Genomic DNA, 24,339 nt, shown 5'->3' on the forward strand with positions numbered 1-24,339 from the left:
GAGGCCTGCTGACCTCGACTGGGGATGTCGTCGGACGGTGGAAGGAATACTTTGAGGATCTCCTTAATCCCTCAGTCACGTCTTCCGAAGAGGAAATAGAGACCGGGGACTCGGAGGCTGGCTCATCCATCACCCAAGCTGAAGTCACTGAGGTTGTTCGCAAACTCCTCGGTGGCAGGGCTCCAGGGGTGGATGAGATCCGCCCTGAGTACCTAAAGTATCTGGATGTTGTAGGACTGTCTTGGTTGACACGTCTCTGCAACATTGCGTGGCGGTCGGGGACCGTGCCTCTGGACTGGCAGACCGGGGTGGTGGTCCCTCTGTTCAAGAAGGGGGACCGGAGGGTGTGTTCCAACTACAGAGGGATCACACTTCTCAGCCTCCCGGGTAAGGTCTATTCCAAGGTACTGGAGAGGAGAATCCGACCGATAGTCGAACCTCGGATTCAGGAGGAGCAGAGTGGTTTTCGTCGGACCAGCTCTATACCCTCCATCGGGTGCTCGAGGGCTCATGGGAGTTTGCCCAACCAGTCCACATGTGCTTTGTGGATCTGGAAAAGGCTTTCGACCGTGTCCCTCGGGGTGTCCTTTGGGGGGTGCTCCGGGAGTACGGGGTCCGGGGCCCTTTGCTCAGGGCTGTCCGGTCCCTGTATGACCGGACCAGGAGCTGTGTTCGCATTGCCGGCAGTAAGTCAGACCTGTTCCCAGTGCATGTTGGACTCCGCCAGGGCTGCCCTTTGTCACCGGTTCTGTTCATAGTTTTTATGGACAGAATTTCTAGGCGCAGTCAGGGGTCGGAGGGTGTCCGGTTTGGGGACCACAGGATCTCATCTCTGCTGTTTGCAGACGATGTTGTACTGATGGCTCCATCAAACCCGGACCTGCAACATGCACTGGGACGGTTTGCAGCCGAGTGTGAAGCGGCTGGGATGAGAATCAGCACCTCCAAATCCGAGGCCATGGTTCTCGACCGGAAAAAGGTGGCTTTCCCTCTTCAGATGGGTGGGGTGTCCTTGCCCCAAGTGGAGGAGTTCAAGTATCTCGGGGTCTTGTTCACGAGTGAGGGAAGGATGGAGCGTGAGATCGACAGGCGGATCGGTGCTGCGGCTGCAGTGATGCAGTTGCTGCATCGGACTGTTGTGGTAAAGAGGGAGCTGAGCCGAAAGGCAAAGCTCTTTATTTACCGGTCGGTCTACGTTCCTACCCTCACCTATGGTCATGAGCTTTGGGTAGTGACCGAAAGAACAAGATCGCAGATACAAGCGGTCGAAATGAGTTTCCTCCGCCGTGTGGCTGGGCGCTCCCTTAGAGATAAGGTGAGGAGCTCGGTCACACGGGGGGAGCTCGGAGTAGAGCCGCTGCTCCTCCACGTTGAGAGGAGCCAGCTGAGGTGGCTCGGGCATCTGTTCCGGATGCCTCCTGGGCGCCTCCCTCGGGAGGTGTTTCAGGCATGTCCCACCGGGAAGAGGCCCCGGGGAAGACACAGGACAAGCTGGAGAGACTATGTCTCTGGCCTGGGAACGCCTCGGGATCCCCCCCGGAGGAGTTAGAGGAAGTGTCTGGGGAGAAGGAAGTATGGGAGTCCTTGCTCAGACTGCTGCCCCCGCGACCCGGCCCCGGATAAAGCGGCAGAAGATGGATGGATGGTTTTCCAATAAAAGATGAAGTTGAAACAATTTGAAGTTCATTTCAATCTGTTTGTTTAAAACCCTGCTCACAATGAATCTGTTTGTCTGTTATTGTGTCTAAATAATATCCACCTGATTGTGCTGGTTTAAAAAGTCTACACTCCTCTGTTAATGTCAGGTTTTATGATGTAAAAAAAAATGAGACCATGATAAATCATTTTCATTTTTTGAAAATGATTTATCATGGTCTCATGGTTTTTCTCTATGTTTTGGGGAGGAGGGAGTAAAACTATGAATGAGGTTGAAGAAGGGAACTGAGAAGGGACTGATGACGTACGAGCTCCCCCTGCTGGACCAGTCCCACTTCACACCCCTAACTTCTGACACAAATTATAACATGGGCCAATTATAAACAATATGCTATCTTTTTTCTGCATTTACAAGCGTGATAATAACACAGTCAATATGATGTGTGTTAACCTGCTCCATAAAGTTTAAAAAAGGTGATTGTTTGTGGGCTTTCTGAGTTCGAGGCCCGTACAGGACTAAAGTTTGTGTTACAAGACCTGCCCTGTCCTTTTCAATTTTTGCTGCTTTTCCAAAGTAAGAGGATAAAAGCACAAATAAATGAAATAAAATTGACTGCGTCTCTCCACAGAAGGAAAATGTAGGTCCATTTTTAAATAAAACCTCAAATGTAAAAAAAATAAAAATAACTTTGTTTGATCACATCATTTTATATTATTCAAGACACAGTTTCATCAATAATTCACACTAAACTAAAATGCAAAGTTATTTTATTGGCAACCATAGACCATAGAATGTGGTTAGAACCACTGTGGATGTGGTAGTACTAAAACATACAACTAGATATCACTCTGGATAAGTGTTTTAAACTTTGTTTAAAAGCCTCAAAACGTTTGGTTCAAATGCTTTGCTGTTTCAGGCTTCACTTTGCCCATCACTCCTTGAAACATTATAAAAGAATATACAGGCTGTTTTAGCTCTCCTCCAGTCCAATCATATCTGCACAAACAGCACGAAAAGCTCTGGTGTGTTGAATGTTTTCAGTTTGTTAAATAAAGAGGAATGTAAAAAGACTGGGTCCCGCTGTATTCTTCAGGCTGCACTACAGCATCTATTCACAGGTGTGATCTCACTACTGAGCGGCACGGGGGCTTTGACCTGCTCCGTTTCGGTCCTGGGCCGGTGCACCCCTCCTTAGACGACCTGGTGGTCCCGGGCTCCCCCAGGAGAACCACATCGATACTGAACTTAGTGCGGACACCCGATCAACATAGTCCACTGCAGCTCAGAGCTCCTGAGCTCAAACGGTCCTCAGCCTCAACCTCCCGGTAACTTGGATTACAGGCGCGCGCCACCGCACCCAGTGAGGAGAGGAAGAGCTCACGAGGAGATTTGAGGTTTACCTGTGTGACGCCATAAGTGTGGTGAAATATGATTGGTTTAAACGGCAGAGGGTAAAACAAAACGCCCCACACCATAATTGAGACTTAAAACAGAATAGTATATACACTGAACAAGAGTTTCAGGTTTTTTTTACAGTTTATTTGTATGTTTTTTAAGTTTACAAAGTCTTAAGCCAGCTGTGGTTATAGAATCTGACTAATAATCTCCAAAAATAATGTATTTGGAGTATCTTAAGAAAAAAAGACATATATTTGTAAGAAGAAAAAAAAAAATGCTGGAAAATTGAAGGCTAGAAAATAGAATCAGAAATTGCTTTTATAATGAACATGACACTGGCAACATTGCAGTACATTCAAATCATGACGTACACATGACGTACAATGTTTGAGAACAATATCATTAAAAAGCACACAAAAAAGAAACAGTGTCCATTGTTCAAAATCATAACATTTTGTGCCTGATTTGTTACTTGATTTAATCTAAGTACATCCACAATACAGTGTCCACCAACATCATTAAATGCAAGTATCAGCCTATACAAATTGATTACGTGTAGAAATCACAGTTTTGGTGAAATACTAATATTTTCAGACAATGCTGTACAACGCAAAACAGTCACTTACATTGCACTGAACCCATTAAGTCAGCAATTTTACGGATCATTTAATAATATCTGTAAAACATATTAAAAACAAGATCATTTTCAGTAAGGCCATATTTACACAATGTGAACTGCTAATATCCGGAGAGGAAACATTGTACACTTCCTATAAAAGGGTCTAAAGGATATAATAGTTTATTTTTGTCTTAATGGATGGGATTTTGAACATTTTATATGACAAACAAAAACAACATCTTTTAGGGATCGATTAATTACTAATTGCTCTTACTTAAGGTGGATCTTGTTCAGTAGTAGTAAATTAATATTCATTTAAAATAAACTCTAAGTCTTCTTTCCTCAGTTAACGCCCTCAATTCACTCTTACATTTGGTCTCAGTCCTTCCTAATGCAAACATCCAAAGACAAATTAATTTGGCACTTTCTTTATGCATTTCTTATTCATAAAACTATCCACAATGCAACACTAGTACTTTCTACTCAGTGGCATTGGAGCGTCTCGTACACGGGCACTTAAGTTCATAAACGTTACAGAGCTTAAAGTCTGAGAACAAAACAGAGATCTGGTTCATGGTAGAAAATAACTCATTGTAACATTGAAATAAAATAAAATAAATAAATAAAAGTACTACATCACTCTGAAGGCATTGTTTTAATCTCCCATTGGTGTAACTATAATCATTTTGCCCCTCAAAATTGGCAAATATAAATGCAAAAATCAGCATATAAAATGGTGCTCTAACTGGAAATAATTTCTTCCATTCCTCATAAAATAATTTGCAGCTTAAATTTGGTTAATTTGCTTATCTTTTATTGACCCATGTCTGTTTTACCCTTCCATTTTCTAACTTTCTGTTTGTTCAATCAATAATTTTGCGAAGCCCAACACGATGACTGCTGTTTTTGGGGCTTTAAAACCTTAACTACTGTTGCTATTTTGTTTAACTATCATCATACTTCAAATCTACTGTACACTTTCCTATCTTTCCTCATGGTCTGAATCCTCTCCAGTAGTTTATCTCGCTCCTGGCTCGTCTTTTGTTGCCCCAGAGACGACCTCAAATCATTTTTGCGTTTTGCATTTTTATCGGCCTCATCCTCCTTCTCATCGTCGGTCACTGGAGCTTCTTTGGCAGGACTTGACTCATTCCGGGTTTGACTATTCGCGGATATTTGTTCAAGTAATATTTTAGTATCGTCTCTTAAATTACTGCACGAAATCACATTAGCGGTGGAAGTAAGGTAGCGCGACTTTGAGCTTTGTTTGGGCTGAGCTGCAGATGACGCCGATTCAGATACGCTTGTGTTTTCCTTGGTATTGTCATTGGTGTCTTTGCTCTTCTGTTCATTTTCGCCACTGGCAGATTTGGACATTTCTTTATTGACCGTTTTAGATTCTTTGTCTGAAGTTTTTGCAGTCGTTTCTGAGGTAGCTGAACTTGTGGATTGGTTAGTTTCACTTGCACCACTTGAAATCTCAGTTTTCAATTCACTTTTCCCATCTGTCGGTGCAGTTTCATTGCTACTATCTTTCTGTGTATTAATATTAGTTGTTTCAGCAGATTTAGACACATCTTTAGTAGTTGCAGATGCGTTATCCAAAGATTTTGTTTCTTTTTTAACTTCGGAATTTATTGGAGAAGTTGACGACTGGTTAACTTCGCTTGCATTACTTGTCATTACTGTTTTGGATCCACCTTTTCCATGAGCTACATTGCCAGTAGCTGCAGATGCCTCATGAGTTGTAATTTCTGAGGTTTTGTCAACCGTTTCCTGTGTTGCTGGACTAGCTTTGGTCTCCACTTTACTTAAGTCATTATTTGTAGGACTTTTGACTGGTTTCGCTTCCGATTCAGATTCCTGGACGTTTGGACCGACGCCCTCCGTCGTACTCTGCAAACAAGTTTCTTCTGTCATAGGTTTGGATTCCTCTTTAATTTCAGTAGTTCGAGCCCCTGTATTGACCTCCTTTGCCACTTTTGAAGCAACCGTACTTGCTTCGGTCGCCGATAGTGCATCGCTCGGTTCCATTTGAACTTTTTTAGTTTTCGTTTCATATTTAAACTCACCGTCTTTACTACCAATTTCGGACCCTTCATCCTCAGTGGTCGTGTCTTTTGTAACGTTAGTTGAACTTGTCTCGGCTTCACTCTTTATCGTAGATACTTTGGGATCTAAACTTTTAACATCTACGGATTCTTTGCTCCTCTCAGTAGACATCAATGCATCTTCGGTTGTCATTTTTGTCTTCTCTTCCGAGGTAGCCGGAGATGACACACTGTCTTTGCTCAACACCGCACTTGCTTCTGAATGGCCTGTTAGACCTTGAGTTTTTACTTTATTAGAGAGTGTATCTTTTGTGTTTCTTTCCGCGGTCATTTCCGTAGCTTTCTCTGCTGCTTTTGTTTCTTGTTCAACTTGTGACGCTGCTGGACTTGGAGATTCCCCTATCGCACTGTTTACTTCAATTTGTGTATTACTTTCTTCTTGTATTTCTAACTCGGCGCTATCAACCATCTTGTCTTTCAGTTTTCCGTGTTCATTAGATTTTGCGGCTTCATTTTGGGTCGGTGCAGCACGTTCTGTAACATCTGCCGCTTTTGTCAATTGCGTAGTTCCGACTCGATCTTCCAATTGGGCGGTAGCTGAGTTCAAACTACCAAAGCTTGTTTCTGTAGGTTGACGATCTTGTTGTGGCTCACTTTCATTCGATTTGGGCCCTTTCACCTCTTTAGTTGTCGCTACTTTCCGCCTCGAAGATGCCTCTATGACTGTTTCCGCGATAGACACATTATCTTCAAACGTATCATCCATATCGAGAGTAGATGGCATTGGCGACATGCTTATCTCTGAATTTGGCGTTGCGAAATCTGACATATCGGACAGACTCGACTCAAGATTGCCTGACTTGAACAGATGCTGGGGGTCATTTCTAGATGGTGAAAACATGTCCGACTCTTCTGAGGAGATAAACTCGAGGGCCGTGGCAAACGAGGCAGGGCTCGATGTATTTGAATGAGACTCGAGCGAAGGCACTTCCTCAGTATAAGTGATGGGATATTTCTGTTTGGATTCATCCATGAACAAAGAAACTGGCTCTGTTTTATCAGATGACAAAGTTCTACCAGCTTTTTCTTCGATTACACTTACATCTTTTTGCAAGTTGGATTTGTCTACCACTTCTTGAGTAGCTATACTTGCCTTTTTCTCAACTGAATTTACTTCTTTAGCGTCATCTTTGCTACTTGACGTTGCCACTTGTACATTTTTGTCAATTGTCGCTTCTCCAGATGTGGCTGGAGTTGCTTTTCCAGATGTTGGCGGCAATTCATCTGGCTTTTCTATAGTTTTGGCAACATCCTTTAAACTGGCCACTTTGGTGCTATTTTGATCTTCAGTGTTTTTAATTTTTTCTGCAGTTTCATCTTGTTTCTGGGGTTCAACCTTTTCAGAAGTATTTTGTGATTCATTCTCTTGGTCTGTAGACTTTCGAGCACCCTCTTCAACTTGTTTAACGTTTCCACTTGGATCGATTGGTTGTTTTGGCTCAATTTTTGGCTTGTCTTGGGATGATAGCTCTGACTGTGGCGGACTAGGTTTTTCCAAGCCAATCTTAATTTCAGTGCCACTAGATTTCAGATCATCTTTTTTAGACATTTGTGTTTGTTTTCCTTTTGCAATTTCTTCCCTCTCACTTTGTTTTGAGACTTGGCCGATCTCCGTTTCGTCATCAATTTCCAACTTTCGAACTTTGTCGTGTTCTTTAGATGCGTCGCTTTCCACGGTCGGACTAGTTTCCTCTGTTGCCTCCTCAATTTGAATAACAGTGGACGTAATCTTTTGTTTATCTCCGAATGGCTTCAGAAACTCTCTTCTGTGTATAGATGGTGTCCATAACCTAGACTTAGGTATCGCTTCTTTGTTAGCTTCCTGTGATTGCGACCGTTCGTAGATTCTCGCTGATGGCAAACGTTGATCCATCCCTAAAGCTTTTGTAACATCAGGAAGTGAACTGCTGTCTTTTACCTGTGATTCTTTTGAGGTAGCATCAGAGGTCGCATCAGCTGGTTTGTTTTCTACAGTAACTTGTTTAACATCAGCAGGTAGGCTAGCTTTATTTGTTTCTTTTGGCTTGTCTTGTTTTTCAGTGAGTTTTGGAGCATCTATTCTTTGTGGAGCTTGATTTTCATGGGTTAGTTTTTCAGTAGATGCAGGTTGAGAGGGTTGGCTTTGTTTAAACGCAACCTTCTCTGAATCGGTTGCAGCGTTAGTTTGTAATTGCTGTTGAATTTGTGTTGAAGAAGGCTTTTCTTTCACCTCTCTATCAACTTCTTCAGTTAAACCTAAAGATTTTGCATCAATTTTCTTGCTATCCTCTTTGGATGTTTCACTCTTTGACCCGGCTACACCGTTCTGCACCTGTTCCTCTTCTTTCTGTTCCTCTTTCTTTTCTTTCGTTGCACTTATTTGTTTTAATTTTGCCTCCTCGGCTGCTTTTTCTGCTCGACGTTTTGCAGCTAACTCTTTGAAAAACAACAATCTCTGGTTGGGGTCGTTCATATCTAAAAACGACTCATTTAACAGAAATGCAGACGGTTGTGGCAAAGGTGGCTGATCACGTTTTGGTTCAACTTCTATATTATCTACCTTTGGGGTAACTTCTGGGGACTTAGCAACCCCTTTTGTTTTTGCTTCTGTTGACTTGGCTAGTTCTAGATTTTCTGATAGACTTTGCAATTTATTTTCTGAATCTTTCTCAGCTTGTTTTCCAGTGTCTTCCTCCGTTTTAGCATTATCAGATGATTTAATATAACTCCTCCACTCAAATGGTTCTCTCGGCCCTGACCTTCTCTGACTACCATATGGCAATTTAGTCTGGTCTGATTCTGTTTTACTTTTATCATCCTCTTGTTCACTATTATCTTGATTCAACGATGTGAATATGAAAGATGATTTTAACCTTGAAATCCTCTGCACAGCGGGATTATACTTCCCATCTCGTCTTAGTACAGATGTAATGGGGTCCCTTGGTTCAACCTCTTCTTGCTTTTCCCCATCGGTTGTTGACGAAGAGTCGGATGGAGTTGGCGTAGGAGCTTTAGGTTCTGGATGCACCATTATTTGTGGAATTTCCTGTTTTTTAGATAAATCTCTGTGAGTCATTTTGCCATAAGCGAGCATTTGACTAGCTCTTGGTAACGCCGGAACCTTGTACTCTCTTACATTTGGAATTTTCGAGACAGCTAAATCTGCAGCTTGCGGTGGTGGAGGTGTGGGTTGTTGAGTCGGGTGTGGATAGTCATCAAAAGGGTCTTGGCCTTGTCCCATTGGTAAACCTTCTGGCTCTCCTAAATCGCAAGCGCTAAGATACGAGCTAATCCTCCAGTTTCTTAACCCTTTTTTCACTGTGGGGTCTTTGCGATCGCTTGAATGGTCTGGCATGAACTTTTTCTCCGTTGTATTCGAAGGAGTAGGTGACGTTTGACAAGCATAAGTCTGACCAATATGTCTACGTGAGTGCGTTGTGGCGTGAGGCAAATCTGGCCCTGGAATCAATTTATCTGAGCTCTGTTCAACGTCTGTATTTCTTGTTGACGAAAAATAATTTGAGAGAGGATCAAAGTTTTGTGGGTCTATTTGCCGTGGGTATCCTTGATCGGGATAGGGCTCTTCCTGTTGAAAGTCCTGGTTCCAAAATTTGTCCATTTGCCCCCCATAGTCTGGCTCGTTTCCCGATGGGAGGTGTTGTTGCCCTCTGTAAAACGGCCGCCCAGGTGGCTCGATTTCAGGTAATCCTGGTTGCTGATATGGAAGACTATATCTACCTGGTCCACCTTCTCCAAAACTGTGTATTTTATCCATTATTCTCGGGGGGCCTTGGTCAAATGGAGGTTCCAGTCTAGTTTGTGGGTCCAGCCTGGACTGCGGGGATGGATAGCGATTGTAAATATCCAAAGGTCCGTGAAAAGTCTGTCTTTTAACCGGCGTCCCTCTCCAGTCCCTGTTTTCCTCGTAAGTAGGTCTATTCCACTCCTCTGCCTGTCCTGGTCCATATTTCCCTCGAAGCATGGGGCGGTCTCCGGGATGCTTGGGTAAAACGGTCAAATCCTCCATGTTTCTGAGGTCCAAAGGTTCAGACTGAGCGAACAAGATCCTGAACTCCTCGTCGAACGTCGATACCAGTTGTCCCAGAAAGAGGTGAGCCATGCAGCGGTGGAGCTTCTCATAGGACCACATGAAACTGGGACATAAGAAGAGTAGTTAGAAACACAAATGAGTGAAAACAGTATCAGATCAAGGGCTGTGCTATTAATATGAATTTGAATCAAGATTGAAATTCATCAATGATCAGCTTGGGTCTTTTTAATCTTCTGTCATTAAAAGTGTTCAGACTTAAGAGGAATGCATTTGACAATTGATTATTTTTTCATTTTTAAATTTTTCCACGCCTTTTGCCTCTTCACTTTTTTGTTTGTGAGACAGTTAAATACTTGTAACATGTGTTCTAATGGGTCACGGTTATTATGCTTTTTAAACCAGTATCAATATGGGAAAATTATAAAGTCTAATGCATTTTAATTTTACCTGAAGTCAAATGAACAATTATGAATCTGTTTTACCTGTAGTTTCCACTGAGCACAGCTCTACAGTCTGTGAGAATGAAGCGGTCCAACATTTGGCCTTTGAAGGACTTCCCTGTGCGACAGTGATACGAGATCCCCGACACCGTCCTCACGCGTAAAAACTAAAAAAGAAAGAAAAAAAGATCAGTCACCTTGTAAAATCCAACCTAGTCATTTACTCCGGACACGATTGGAATACTGTGACAAAGGACACTTAAGTACACGCTACACACTAGATGGCAGTATTCGCCCACAGCCTTGGAGCTCGAATTACAGAAAATGGCTGCATACTTTGTCAGCGAACACAAAGCATAAGTACATGTTCAGGACCATATGATCTGTAGTAAGTGTGCAGCTGGTACATGAGACATAGATCTATACACAGGGAGCAGACGTGACACACTGTAGTTTGTATTTGAGGATTAGGATTCCTCAAGAAATTATACACTTCTTAAAGAATCTCATAAACCGAGATTAAAAGGTCGGTGGAAAAAGTTAGTGTGTAGGTCAAACGTCTAAGGGAACTAAAAATGGGAACTAAAAATCTAGTTCATCCAAGTTTAGTCTAAAACACAACAACACTGTCTTTGGTGTAGGAATGTACTCTAGCTGTCCCTTAAAGTGATCACAATAGTCATGCTCCACTTTTCCAATCTTAACCTGTGTTCAGCGTTTAATCTAAATAACTGTTTGAATTTTATTTTCAGAGTAAAACTAAACAAATTATATAAAATGTACTTTTGATGAACTAACCATATTATAACAGTGTTGTATTTGTTTTCATTTGGATTTATTCTGTATTTTCATGTATTTGAAGCTTCAGGGCTTGGAAAATTCCTATTCCTATGTCCGCCCTCAGCTCTGTACTTCGACTCTGCAGTAGGTTTAAAAAAATGTTACGTAGCTAATTTTGAACAATAAAAAGACATACATGAAAATCTGCTGCTTGCTATGCTGACATGCCACGAGTCAGTTCTGCAGTTTTGAACAGGAAGTCAAATACTAATCTTTGTATATTGTAGTTTAATACTTAATACCATGAAAAGTAAATGTCTGAAAGTCTAAAAGCAGTGTTTTGTAACCTGTATGGCCTCCAGGTTGACTCTGCAGTTGTTGACCATCTTGATGAAGTCCTGCACATTGGCCTCGTCCAGGAGCAGATACACAGCCACGTTCCTCATGGCGGCGTTCAGGATGTCTGCGAAAATGTCCACGTCTGAGAACACGTCCATCACTACGGCGATCACCTGCAAGCAAACGGACAAGCAATGTGAATGTTAAAGAGGATTGCACTAAACTTGAAGATCACGTATCTGGGACATACAACTCCTGAAATAAAAACAATGGATGGATATCGTTTGGCGACAGAGGAAAAGGCAATCATAAGAAAATTGATGACACATTTGGACAGATATGTTTGCGTGTTTTATAACTTGTGCTCTTGTTCTGTTGTTACGCCGTCCTGTTTTTTGTTTGTATATCTTGCTCTTTAAAAAAAATATTGAAATAAATAAAAAAGAAAGTGAAAGAGAAGTTAAAGGGTGAGTTAAATCCCATCCAACAGAGAACAGAACAAAACTATTGCTTGGTTTATGAGAATAGTCTGTAAGTTAATCTAAGGCCTGCAAGAATAATTTTAATTCTCCCAATTAGCAAATCACAGAGGCTGTACATGTTAGGAGATTTCATCTGTAGAGAACTGAATATTAAGGATCTATGGGGGATTTTAAATGTATAAAACCTTAATTCATAATGAACAAATTGATTATCAGGTTTAGTAACTACAATCTTATTACCTTAGCTCCTAACCCTTTAATTACTACATTATGTATTAGATTTTTGTTCGTGCTTTATGTAAAGCTAATTATGGTGCAGTTATTTTAAGCATTTTAAGTAAAATTGTGTTAGAATACTAAAATATCCAACTCGATTTAATACTAAAAAAATAGGCTTGATACTCGATACCGATTTTTGATACAACAATGACCATAAAAAAACACACTTTTTAATCAATGTCATATTCAACACAAAACAATTGTTTTTTCTTTATGTTACCATCTGGTCTTATACTAGTTCATCCTAAAACTGTTCAGGGAAGGTAAAAATGTGTGCTGTTTCTGTAATATTCATAATAGTGAGTATCTACCGTAGTTTGAGTATCTGCTTTTCGATACTTTTCAAAACCCCAAAGGGAAAGACCAAAAACCACAAGGGCCGATATGAAGGTACAAAAACTCACCATCTGGGCATTCTTGATGAGTCTTCTCGCCTGCTCTTTTATACTGGGCATGTCAGGAGCGGCAGGGTTCACTAAGGTCGTCACCTCCGTCGGCCCAATGAAATGGTGAGTCTGAGGCCATCCCAGGTCGAGTCCGGGCGCGTCCAAATCCGAATGCATGGGCCAATACGTATCGGAAGACCCATCTCCAGTGTCTAAGTATCTATTGTCAGGGAGGGCGCTCTGCTTGGGGAGCTGAATAGAGTTCTGAATGTACTCAATCTCCGAGGGGGCGAGGAAGTCCACAACATCGGAGAGCTGGAGGAATTTGTAGTATCCGTCCAAGTCCTCCTCGATCAGAGCGTCTATGGCCAAGCGGTATTCCTCTCTGTAGTGAGCCGGCAGGTAGTTTGGGTCCAGCGGATTGTCCCCCGACTCGGAGCACTGCGACCGACGAGCCATGGTGAGGTCTGGCGAAAGAGGAGAGAAGAAAGTGAAACGTCAAGTATGGTACACAAAAGTAAAACCGCGACAACTACACATTTCTGCTACTACAACAACAACAACAACAACAACAACAACTACTCTGACTGTTTTGTTCACAACACTTTTCACTGACCTTTGGGTTTCAAGCAGTTACTAACCCAGAATAATAAACTATGATTTTGTTATGATTATGAATGAAGTCTTTGTTCATGTTTATTAAGGCTGATGAAAGTGTTATAAAGTGTTACCCTTTTCAATACTTTGTTGTTTTTTTATATTATTGTACTACAAACACCACACACCAGATTAGGGCTGGGCAGTAAATAATAAATCAAAATCAATAAATATCTTCTTCTTTTATTTGAATTCCTGTAGAAACTTTTAATTAGTGCCATTTACCACAAAAAAGAGTCACATTTCTTTCTCAAAAGTCTAATCTCTGCTCCAAACCACTGTTGTAGCTGGATTGGCTGTAGACGTTTGATTAAAAAGACATGAGCTGATATTCGAAGATTTAAAATGTCAGTCTCTGGAGGACAGAAGAGCGCCTAACTCTCTCTGAGTGTAGACTTTTCAAAGGACGCTCTGAAGTGAAGCATCTTTGGGTTTGTGTTTCTCTCAAATGAGCCAATAAAAGCCCTTATACCAGACAAAGCTACAAAATATGCCACCTAATCTTTCATTTTCATGTTCTGTGACTTTACTACACTGTCTTTGTCCTTGATAAAACAGTCTCTAACACCACTTAACATATGGGACCTCGTATACGACAGGATTGGCAGGATAAGATATTAGTCTGTCTGCAGTTGATAATAAGTTTCGGTGAGGTAATATACGATTACTGTGCAATTACAGTAAAGCACAATGTCGTACAGAATATACTGCAGGATCCTTTCCCCAAGTTACATCTTAAAATATATTCAAAACCACCAAATAATTAGAAATAAGTGCTCTTGGTTTCAAGTGGATTTAACTTTAAACATTTGCCATCTGCTTGTGTCCATGGAGATGTTATAGATTTGTTTGGAATATTCAGCACTATTGGATTTATTCAATTATTAAATGTATTTGATTGAAAGAATTCGGCCTGATTGATACTGGTTTGCGACAGGTTCTTATTCTTCAGGCACGTGCTTGCGGTTGGCATGAAGGAAGCTTGTGGCACATTTTGCACAATCGTGATGATAGGTGACAAAAACAACACCAGATCGTGCCAAAAAAAGCCTCTTCTGCACGATACTCTCGCCAAGGTTGTGTTTTCACTTATGACAAAGTACAGGTCCATAATACTTTTTTTAAAACGCGCAAGCTATTCATCATATTACAATTTGAAATATTCATAACATTTTAGCCTGCCAGCAATAGTGATGAAATTATTTTGGCCATGATAATCATCTATCTCACATGTAGTCGCTAATCAGACTCAGAATCAGAATCAGAATCGGAAAAGGTTTATTGCCATTGTCAAAGAACAAAATTCACAAATATAGGAACTTGTCTTGAAGTCAAAAGAGAAACAGTGTTGCAAAGAATACAAATTGAAACGCGAAATTTGATTAAAACAACTATATATTTGTTGCACTGTTGTTTGTATTTATTTATAACTGATTAGAAAAGGAAAAAAATGCACTTCCACACACCACAAGTACAGTTTTTTTTTCAATTTTTTCTCACTAAAACAGTAAAGTTTGAAGCCTCAATTGCTGGATCAAGCACCACAATATATTTCTTTGATTTTAGGAAAGTAACGATTTACGAACCAGATGAAAGAGTAATTATACCGAAATACACAAAATGACTGTAGTATAACATGTATCGTCAGTTACTTAAGCTAATGACGCTGCGTTCTTATTTGTGTTTCGAATCCTTTGACAAAACTGCCTTGACGACTTTTGTTCATCTTGTCCAAATATCCAAACACAACTGACTAAAGTTAAATCCAGCCATTGCGATCACTATTTTGCTTTTGAACCGTAGCTATGACACTGGAGCGGCTTGAAAGAGATGTAGTCAAATGAAGATAAAACAGGAGACAGAGACGGGACGTGAAGCTCATAAATTAGACACACGCTGCTTTCAGGTTGTGTCATAAAATACGCTTTTCCCCCCGGGAGGGATTTACACAGTTCTAGGAGTTTTACAAAATATTCTTTTACACAAAATTAGCAAAGGTGCGTCACTTGAATCTCAGAGACACGCTGACCCTGCAGCACTTCGTGTTCGGACTGACCTGGCGTAACGCTGCCTTTCAATGGGAGTTGTGCAACAGAAGCGCAACAATTTTCTTTTATTAATGCTCCACTGAGTCACATTCTCCGCTTGGGGTTTTCAGATTCCGATCACAAAGGACACAGGCCACTTTGTTTCCTTGGGGATTTGCCTACACACACTTTACATGTTTACATGCTTGCCTAAGTAAATAGTAGAACACAAAGACTAATGCAGATAAATGTTGACTAGAAGACAGAAAAGAGCTCAAAAAGTGGGAGATATATTTAAAAAACTGATAATATTGCATTATTGTTGTTGAGGAAATATACGAAATTAGAATATTGAGTATATTGTTTGTACTTTAAAACAAAAATGACCCCAAAAAGAGATGAGTAAAAGTAAATTCCACAGAAACGTCTAGCGTAATCGAGAGCATAAAGTGATATTTCTGCTCTTTTGTGATTAAATTTATGATCCATTCACGTTTTGTGCCACTCTCGAACCTCAATCAAGACATTTTACAAGCAAATTTCAGCCCATTTCCGTATACTTAATACTTAAAATATCGTCTGAATATGATTATCGAGATGATGCAAAGACATATCAAGATCTTAAAATGTGTGAATATGTCCCGCCTCTTGAATAAAAGGCTCACGACATAAGAAAAAGGCCATTACATGATATATTTACTTTAATAACAGTAAGTTCAGTTAAATTAGAGCAAACATTTCGATTATTCAATTAATTTACTGTGTTATGAGTAAAACTTGATGATAGTGCACTGTGTAAAGTCCGCGACCTGCTTGTCTCCATGAAGATGTGCCTGCTTTGCCTGGAATACTCCATGGCACAGCATTACATATATTCATCACCATGGAAACAAGCAGGCAAACGCCACCAGCCCTAGTCACAGGTAGGTCAGGTCTGTGGAGAGGCGGGCGGCCCTGCTCACCATCAGAATCAAGGTGTTTTTATTTTAGCAACACAAAGACGGATACATTTAATGCCAAAGAAATCACATCCCCATGGTGACAAGGAGGAAAGGAGGAAAGGAAACAAAACCCTGATCAAACCAAGGCTATGTTAGGACTAGGAATAAACAAACTGCGCTGACATTTAAGGCCCGACATATTTAACTGACATACGAAAAATTAATAAAATAATAATTATCACATTTGGACTTGGAAAATGGACAGTTTTGACCGACTTTGGACTAAATGGGACTTTTATTTTGGACTTGCCTTCATTTCCCTCTCTTTGGATGTCTTCTCTCCTTTATTTATATCTATTTTGTTCTCTCTGGTCTTTGTCGTTTTATGTTTTAAATTTGGAAAAATGAATACAATGTGACTGCGATACATTTGTTTTACTGCGACATGGATATTATGTTGCCACTGCTGCACTTTGCTCCATTTATAGTATACAGTCGGCTGCTACAAATAATACTGTTTACTACAATAACTGCTACAAACAAAGAGGGCCCACTGTGTATTTTTCATGGTACTTGGAGCTTACACACTAACACTTGTTGACACTATTTTAATTTGATCGCAAATTGGTGTTAACTGACTGTAACTACAATACAAAGTCCACAGTGTATTAGCGCGTGTACACCATGTATCAGCTCTATGGCACACTATAAACAGACGGCTGCAAATCAAATAAAGCAGATATAACAAAGTCGACTGACAATCCCTGCTGAACCTGAGAAGAATCTATGTTTAATAATTGTCACACGGTGGATGTTATGTTGTTGTGTGTCTGTTCTTTTGTATAGTCATTTTTACACATTTTAATGCACAAATGGAGAGCGCTTTGGCTCATTTGCTGTTGATTTAAAGCGCTACACAAATAAGGTTCGACTGACTTGATTATTGTCCTTACATTGGATCATTCAACATCATCATCATGCTGAATTTAAAGTAAAAAAAACAAATACAAGGAAGTTCAGAACGTTGACAAGACGATTTATTAGAAGGGATTTATTTCGATGCCAAGCCAACAAGTCTGAACGGCTGAAACCAGTAATAGAATGATAATGACAGAATATTATGTGCACCTCAGAGTTTCTGCCGAGTTGCATGAATGCTAAGCCTGTCACGATGAGAGATGTAGTTAAAAAAACACGAGCTGTGATAAATAAACAGCAGAATAAACACGTCACTTGTTAGTTAGAAGCAGAGGTAGATAATATATTGAAATGTAGATAAAATCCTGAATGTTGTTTTGAAGCTATGCAAAGTTTGAACATGAAGTATGTCGTTTATAGTTAAAAATATATATACAGAAAGACCTGAATCAAAATGAAAACTTTCAAATGAGAGTATAAGGTGATATTTCCGCACTTTTGCAATTCATTTTGTAGACATTTCACTTTTGTTTGATGATTAGACTTAAATTTTTACAGTTAAACATTGATTCATGTCAATATTGCCCAACCTCGAATTCTAGTGAATCATAAAAGTGACTTGTTCAGCCCCCGACAGCTCAAATCATATTGTACTGCAGAGAATTAACTCAAAATCCTCCACAAGTGCAAATAAAATGACATTGAACATATTGTGCCAGCTTTTATTCACTGAACGATTTTTTTAGAATAGACATTATTATTGTGACAAGGCAAATAAATAAAAAAAACAGCCTCTATTCTTTAAAAATGTCATGGTGCATCATGGCCAAGTAACAAGTGCCACTAAAAAAGAAAATGTTATATAATGTGTAAAGAGAATAGACCCAGAGTTCCACATCTTCTGCTTATGTCTCCTCAAACCTTGACCCTTGAGCTCATGTCGTTAACAGCTGTAGATCAGTCCCAACAGTAAATACTTTATATATTTGTATTTTTACTTGACTAAGTGCAGTATTTTGTGGTCATGAATGAGACTTTCTGCTGCAGGGCGTGGCTCCGCCCTCCGGACAAAATGCTCTTTTACAAGTTCACGTAAAGTCACCGCTCACATATGTTAAAAAAGCACCAAAAGCAGCTAATAAAACACTTGTCTAACCTGCTCTGAGGGGAAACAACACCCCGCTTCACAAACGAACACGGCGCAGAGTTTTAGCGCAAAAATCCAACTTATTTCAGAAGCGTTTTTGTGCCGTTTACGTCAGATCTTTACGCACGATTACGCAAGCCCATTTACAGCCACAGCCACGACGCAAACCACGCTTTTCGTGACAAATACAAGCTTTACAAACGGCTTAAGTTGGTCCGTTTGGCCACGTAAGAAGCTCGACTCACCGCGTTGCTCTCTCCGCGTCACGCTCGCTCCGTCTCACGCGTCGATCCGCTCATTTTGGCGCATAATATCCACCGACGGGACTGCGGCGTCTGCGCTCCACGGGACACATCGCCTCTGATCGTCTCTGTTCTAGATAAACCAGTTTGCTGTCACGCTTAAGGCACACCAAAAAAACAAAAAAACGAAAGAAAGAAATGTTTGAGAGGAAAAAGCAGCGAGTGAGTTTGAGTGGAAGCTCGCGCCCCGCCTCGCGCTTTGATCACTCCTGCTGCCCCGGGACAGCGGCGGAAACGGGAACGACGCGCAAAGCGCACGAGTCACACGCGTAAACCCGCTTTACCGGACAAAACTGACCGTTACCAGCCAATCTGAGTCAAATCTGTGACATTTACTGCAGGAGTCTTCACAAAAACCTTTTGATTTAGTCGCGACTTTTATTGCATTTGCTTTAGGGGCTGATTTGACTGTATATTGTTGTTTGTGTATTGCTCACTGTACGTTTTTTGTGTGTTTTTATTGTTTTATTCTGTGTTTTTGTGAAGCATTTTGTGACTTCTGTCTGTGAAAGGTGCAATCCAAATAAAATGTACTTATTTACTTACTAATAATCTGATTGTTAAGCAATTATACGCAATTTAAACCCAAATGAGTGTTATTTATATAATATGTATTGTTTAATTGACGTGTGTAGCAATGGGTATAAAGACAGTGCAGTTTTATAGTCAATTCGTAGTCTTTTTAAATAACTGTAAATAAGATTATACGATTATTATAATTCTTTGTCTTATGTTCTTTTTATTTTTTCTTTCTATTCCTTATTAAGAATATGAGAGGTTTTTGTCTTTAAAAGTTTTGTTTAAAAGAGTTTTTCTATTAAGAGTGTTTTTTTTAAAGCTTCCTATAAGTTATCTGTTCTTTTACTTCAGTGTGTACTTGTGTGCAACACCGAAATTTCCCCTTTGTGTGGAGAAATAAAGGCTTATCTTATCTTATCTTAATATTACAGCACACTTTAAACTTTAAACAATGCAATTACTGGTGCTTTTAGTAGTGAATGTAAAGTGTTTTTAAGATGTCAAGGTGATTGCTAATGGGGATCCAATCAAACAAACAAACAAACAAACAAACACATTGATGTTTTGTTTGTTGTGGTCTCAAACATTTAAATCCCCACACAACAGTGAAGAACGTAAATGCAAATCTAATTATAGAGCATTATAATACATGACTAAAGTGGTTACACTTTCAGACGGTGGACCCTGGCATCATAATAACTGCAATTATGTGATTATCGGGGCATAATAAACAACTGTGGCAGAGATAAACTTCCATGTTACATTGGCACAGGGCGATGAGCTGCAATTTTGGAGATTCGGTTCATATTATAGAATCAAAATGGTGCTCACTCTGTATCAGAAATCTGGCATAAACCCAACTAATGGACACACACTATATATTTCTTATTTTTCCAGCCCCGTCCTCTTCATAAAAACCCACCTGACTCCTGCTCTCAGGGGCATTCAGGCTACAGCAGTTGGACTGAAACCAAGAGGCATTTGAGATAAGAAGATCTGTGATTCTTGTGCTTCATTACCCCTCGAATGGAGTTGAAACATGTACTTAACCAGCCGCATTGCTCCGGGGCCTGAAATAGCCCAGGAAATGATGCAACCGAGGCTGATGGACAAAACGCTCGGAGACAATCCCTTATTGTTAACTGGAAAGAACCTCCCAAGACACACAGAGGAGCAGCAGGTAGAGAAACATCGAAGGTAATGTTGCCACACTTCATACCAACGCAGCACGCTCACCACAAGAGCATTTAACCCTTCATGAACAACAACAAGCAAGCAAAATACATATATAATGATATGTTTGGTTGTATTTGTGTATCTAACAGGACTAAGCATAATACAAAACTAACTAAGGCAAGATATATTGGGTGTTACAGCCAAACAGCTTCAATTAAAGTCTAGATTAATGTACAAACCATTTGTTCCTCTAACAAAACAGTGCATGATCTAAATACAGTTCGGCATTTTTGCATTATGCAGAAGGAGGAAATACAGTTTTGGTTGTTTTTGAAGGGGGCATGTGATTGGTGGTGGTTTCAGTGGTTTCCAGGCAACGGGTCAACAAACTAAAACAACAGTGATGCACTGTCTGTGAAGGCGACGAGGCGAGAAATGCACAACTTATACAACAAGAATAACATGTACCGTGGTTCACTTCACCACCAACAATGCAGTGGGTGGTACATTGTAGGTTCTATATTATATAAACCTACGGAGCTTGGAATTGGAGGTCAGAAACTTTATTTTATTGTGAAAATGTGCAAAACGTCCGTAGAGATGCATGACCAAAAAATAAACAAGTAATAGAAAAAAAGCAAAACGAGATGAGGGATATCATAATTCATAAAAAGTTACATTGTATTTGTCATTTTACTGTAAAACTGGGCATTTTTGGTGTGAACCGATGTTGTAATTCTAGGAAATTATCCAATGTTTTTGAACTGGTGACATTTTATTGTGTATTTTATTGCGCTAATGTTAAAAATGTGTTGTAATTGTATTGAAATGTGTTCTTTTTCTTAATTAACGTTGTATTTACCTGCCCAGGGACTGCAGATGGAACGTTAGGCTACACAGTGCACGTTTAAGTCAATAACACGTTGCTATGGTTTCATTATTTTGTAACACTGGGCGATGCAGGTTTTAGTCTCACATCCTCCTCAAATCAGAAGTGAGATTTGTATCAAGCTTGTTTATGCAGCTCAATCTATTGCCAAGGGTGTCCGAATATGAAATAAAACTGATAAAAATGTCTAAATATCCTGATCGTAATGAACTATAACAAACAACAACGCTTTAGTTTTTTCTGCTGCATCAGTAGAATTTTGTTTGTTGTTTATTATGTTTACTTGAGACGAATATCCATTTATTTAACTTATATAAAATAAAATGGAATACAAGTCGGGTAATCAGCTGCCTTTTTCTGTTCTCTACGAAGTACTAATTGCTTATAAACTAATTACTGTATTTTCCGCACCTTTTTTCATAGTTTTGCCCGGGATGCGACTTATTCTTATATTTATACTTATATACTTCATACTCAAGTGCTATGTTTTTTTCTTCTCTGTTATGCATTTTTGGGCTGGTGCGACTTATAGTCCGGAAAATATGCGTAGCTAATGTCCATAACTTCATTTCATCTATATAAAGCAGCTCTGTATGTCAGTTGGATTCTCCACGTACATGTTATCAAGGGTGCGCTCATGCTCACACACCACCACATCAAATTTTGACTGGACCCGAGATGAAAACCAGGAACGAACCACGTTAAGTCAAGTCCACATTAGGAATAAAATAGAATAAAGTGAGCTCTATTTGTGAACAGATAAAGACATAAAGTGTGAGCGCAGCCTTTGTGATGTTTCATGGTAAAATGTTCATATGTTGTCGAGTTAAAAACGTCATGTTTCTGTATGACGGCTCTGTATTTCAGTATAGTCTCATATTGAGGAGCTCTCGGGTGTGAAGAGCAGGATTTCTTGTATATAATGTGTACTAATATATGTGGTAATATATGTGTACATGCAACTGTAATATGCTTTCTATGTTGTCAAGTAATTCTTTGTTACTGGACCCTATCGAAAAAGAGATTATGCCTCTCAAGGGGCTATTCTTAATCCATCAGTAAATAAATAAATACTACTGTTAAAAGACTGTATCAAAACATTAAATAAACATTAGACACTTATTTTGTCGTCTCCCCAAACTGCTTCAGAAACATATACACAGTTAAACTACTCATAACCATAATTTTCTCCCAGATGAGTAAAAGGGTGGTGTTTTGAGTGCTTACATGCCCACACAGGCTGGAAAACATGATAATTACCCGCTTTATATAATTGTTAAAATCCCCACAATGTTCCAGACGCAGTGCAATATTTAACAAAAATGTCAAACAAAAGTGCCCATTCAAATCACATCTTTACTTATATAACATTGTAAAGCTTTGCACCTGGACTTTGTTGAGGATCTTTTCCAGCTTCCTTCCTGTGAAAAGTGTTTGTGACAGAGGGAAGGTTATAAGATCAGCCCCGCAGAAAAAAACCTTTCTATGACATTTGAAACACACAGATTTGATGGACAGGTAATTAAAAACATAAGTCACGAGAGCTGGGGAACTTCAGATGTAATGATTGGAGCGCAACGCCAGAAGACTTTTACCTGAATATGAATTAGATCTCTTATAGGGGTGAGCGGGTGCAGTTCAAACAAGTACCAATGTTATGAATAATAAAGTAGGACATAAACAGGACAATATTGGACGTTTCTAGTTGGTCTTGATCCGAATAGAATGTCAATGGTGAGTAATGAAATGTCCTATAAAAGCTCAAAACACATGGAAAATGGGAATAAGCTAATAATAATAACAATAAGTATAGAATTTAGGTAAATATTTAGTTCATCCCTGACATCTAAAAGGAAAAGCAAGCGAGTACTATGTTTCTGAGCTTGTGACTTTGTTGAGGAAAGGAATTGAATTGTTATGGGGCGAGTTGAAGTGTCCTTTATCTCCCTGTACAGTTAGCAATCAAGCTAGGTAAGCTCTGAGAAATTACTCCTTTTGAGCGAAACGATACCTCGAAAATTAGGCCAAAAAAAAGCAATTTATGAATGAAAATGATGTCTATCCGAGATCACATAGTATTTAAGAAAGCATTATTTTGAGATGAAAACTACAGTCACTTGTCTTAAAAATATAACTGATATATTACCGTCAACAAGAAGTATCGGCCCTTTTCCTCAGTATTGAAATCGAGTTTGAACTTTTAGTTACAACACTCAAGATATCACCAAAATAACATGTAAACAACGGTTTTAAAAATACATTAACAAAACATTTGACAGTTTTACATTCAACGGACATTTCTGGACATTCGGCTTCACAGAACGGTGCATCCTGTTTCCTCCGCTTCACGTAATTTTGTCCTGACAATGACCTGACTGTAATGGTCAAACTGACGGTCAGACAATCAGTGCAACAACGCAACATTTCAGCACAAACTAGCAGTACTTTATTGTAGTTATACTGTAGTTCACCATCATTCTTAATTTACAGATACCACAGCAAATAGCCTGCTACACAATGCAATTGGAATGCGACTTTATACCGTGTCAAACGATGATAAAAGGCTCAAATACCAGGACAGAAATATCTCTGGTTGGAAATACAGTCTCCAACTCTGATACTATAAAAGGGCTTTTGAACAGTCGCTGCCGGAGAAGTTCATCTAATCCTTTGCCCTTTTCAGTGAACGAGAGGTGAACTTCTGACGAGTAACTATACTTTAAAAAGAAGCTTTAAAGGAGTATTTTTAAAGACTATGTTTACTTGATTTAGAAGGACGAGATGGTGCAAGGAACAACAACAGTGCGAATCATTTAATATTGTCAACAGAAAGTACGAGAACGGTTACACTGACATATATTCCACAAGTAGGACTAACCTTCTACCCCATAACCTTTACCGTATTTTCCGGACTATAAGTCGCACTGGAGTATAAGTAGCACCAGCCTAAAAATGCATAATAGAAAAGAAAAAAACATATATAAGTCACACTGGAGTATGAAATGTGGTTGCAAGTGTGAAAATAACAAATAATATCACATACAAGTCGCTCCGGAGTATAAGTATACAAGTATAAATATAAGTATAAATTGCACCCCGGGCCAAAACTATGAAAAAAGGTGCGACTTATAGTTCGGAAAATACGGTATACATCATTGTTGAATACTTCTACAATTGAGTATTAATGCCACAAAGTTATTTCCCCCCCATCTGCTTAAATAAATGATAGTAGTAATAGTGCT

The 24,339-nt window shown here is 39.6% G+C and overlaps 1 protein-coding gene across 2 annotated transcripts in view; it reads right to left on the reverse strand.

Annotated features, from left to right (window-relative positions):
- Window positions 1-3,211: 3,211 nt before the first annotated feature.
- Window positions 3,212-24,339, reverse strand: part of fam83ha (family with sequence similarity 83 member Ha) — a 27,706-nt gene continuing 6,578 nt past the window's right edge. Inside the window, exons 1-5 of one of the 2 annotated variants that reach the window (XM_072436522.1) lie at window positions 18,457-18,612; window positions 12,540-12,988; window positions 11,383-11,547; window positions 10,298-10,422; window positions 3,212-9,918 (exon numbers count right to left, since the gene is read on the reverse strand). In XM_072436522.1, the coding sequence (XP_072292623.1) occupies window positions 4,629-9,918; window positions 10,298-10,422; window positions 11,383-11,547; window positions 12,540-12,980 (6,021 nt within the window). In that variant the 5' untranslated portion in view covers window positions 12,981-12,988; window positions 18,457-18,612 and the 3' untranslated portion in view covers window positions 3,212-4,628. Of the gene's footprint in view, window positions 9,919-10,297; window positions 10,423-11,382; window positions 11,548-12,539; window positions 12,989-18,456; window positions 18,613-24,339 lie in introns of those variants that run through there. The other variant, XM_072436523.1, reaches the window with a different exon arrangement.

Source organism: Eucyclogobius newberryi, unplaced genomic scaffold, assembly GCF_026437365.1.
Source record: "Eucyclogobius newberryi isolate DKJ021-1_F unplaced genomic scaffold, fEucNew1.0.hap1 SCAF_8, whole genome shotgun sequence".
NCBI lineage: Eukaryota > Metazoa > Chordata > Actinopteri > Gobiiformes > Gobiidae > Eucyclogobius > Eucyclogobius newberryi.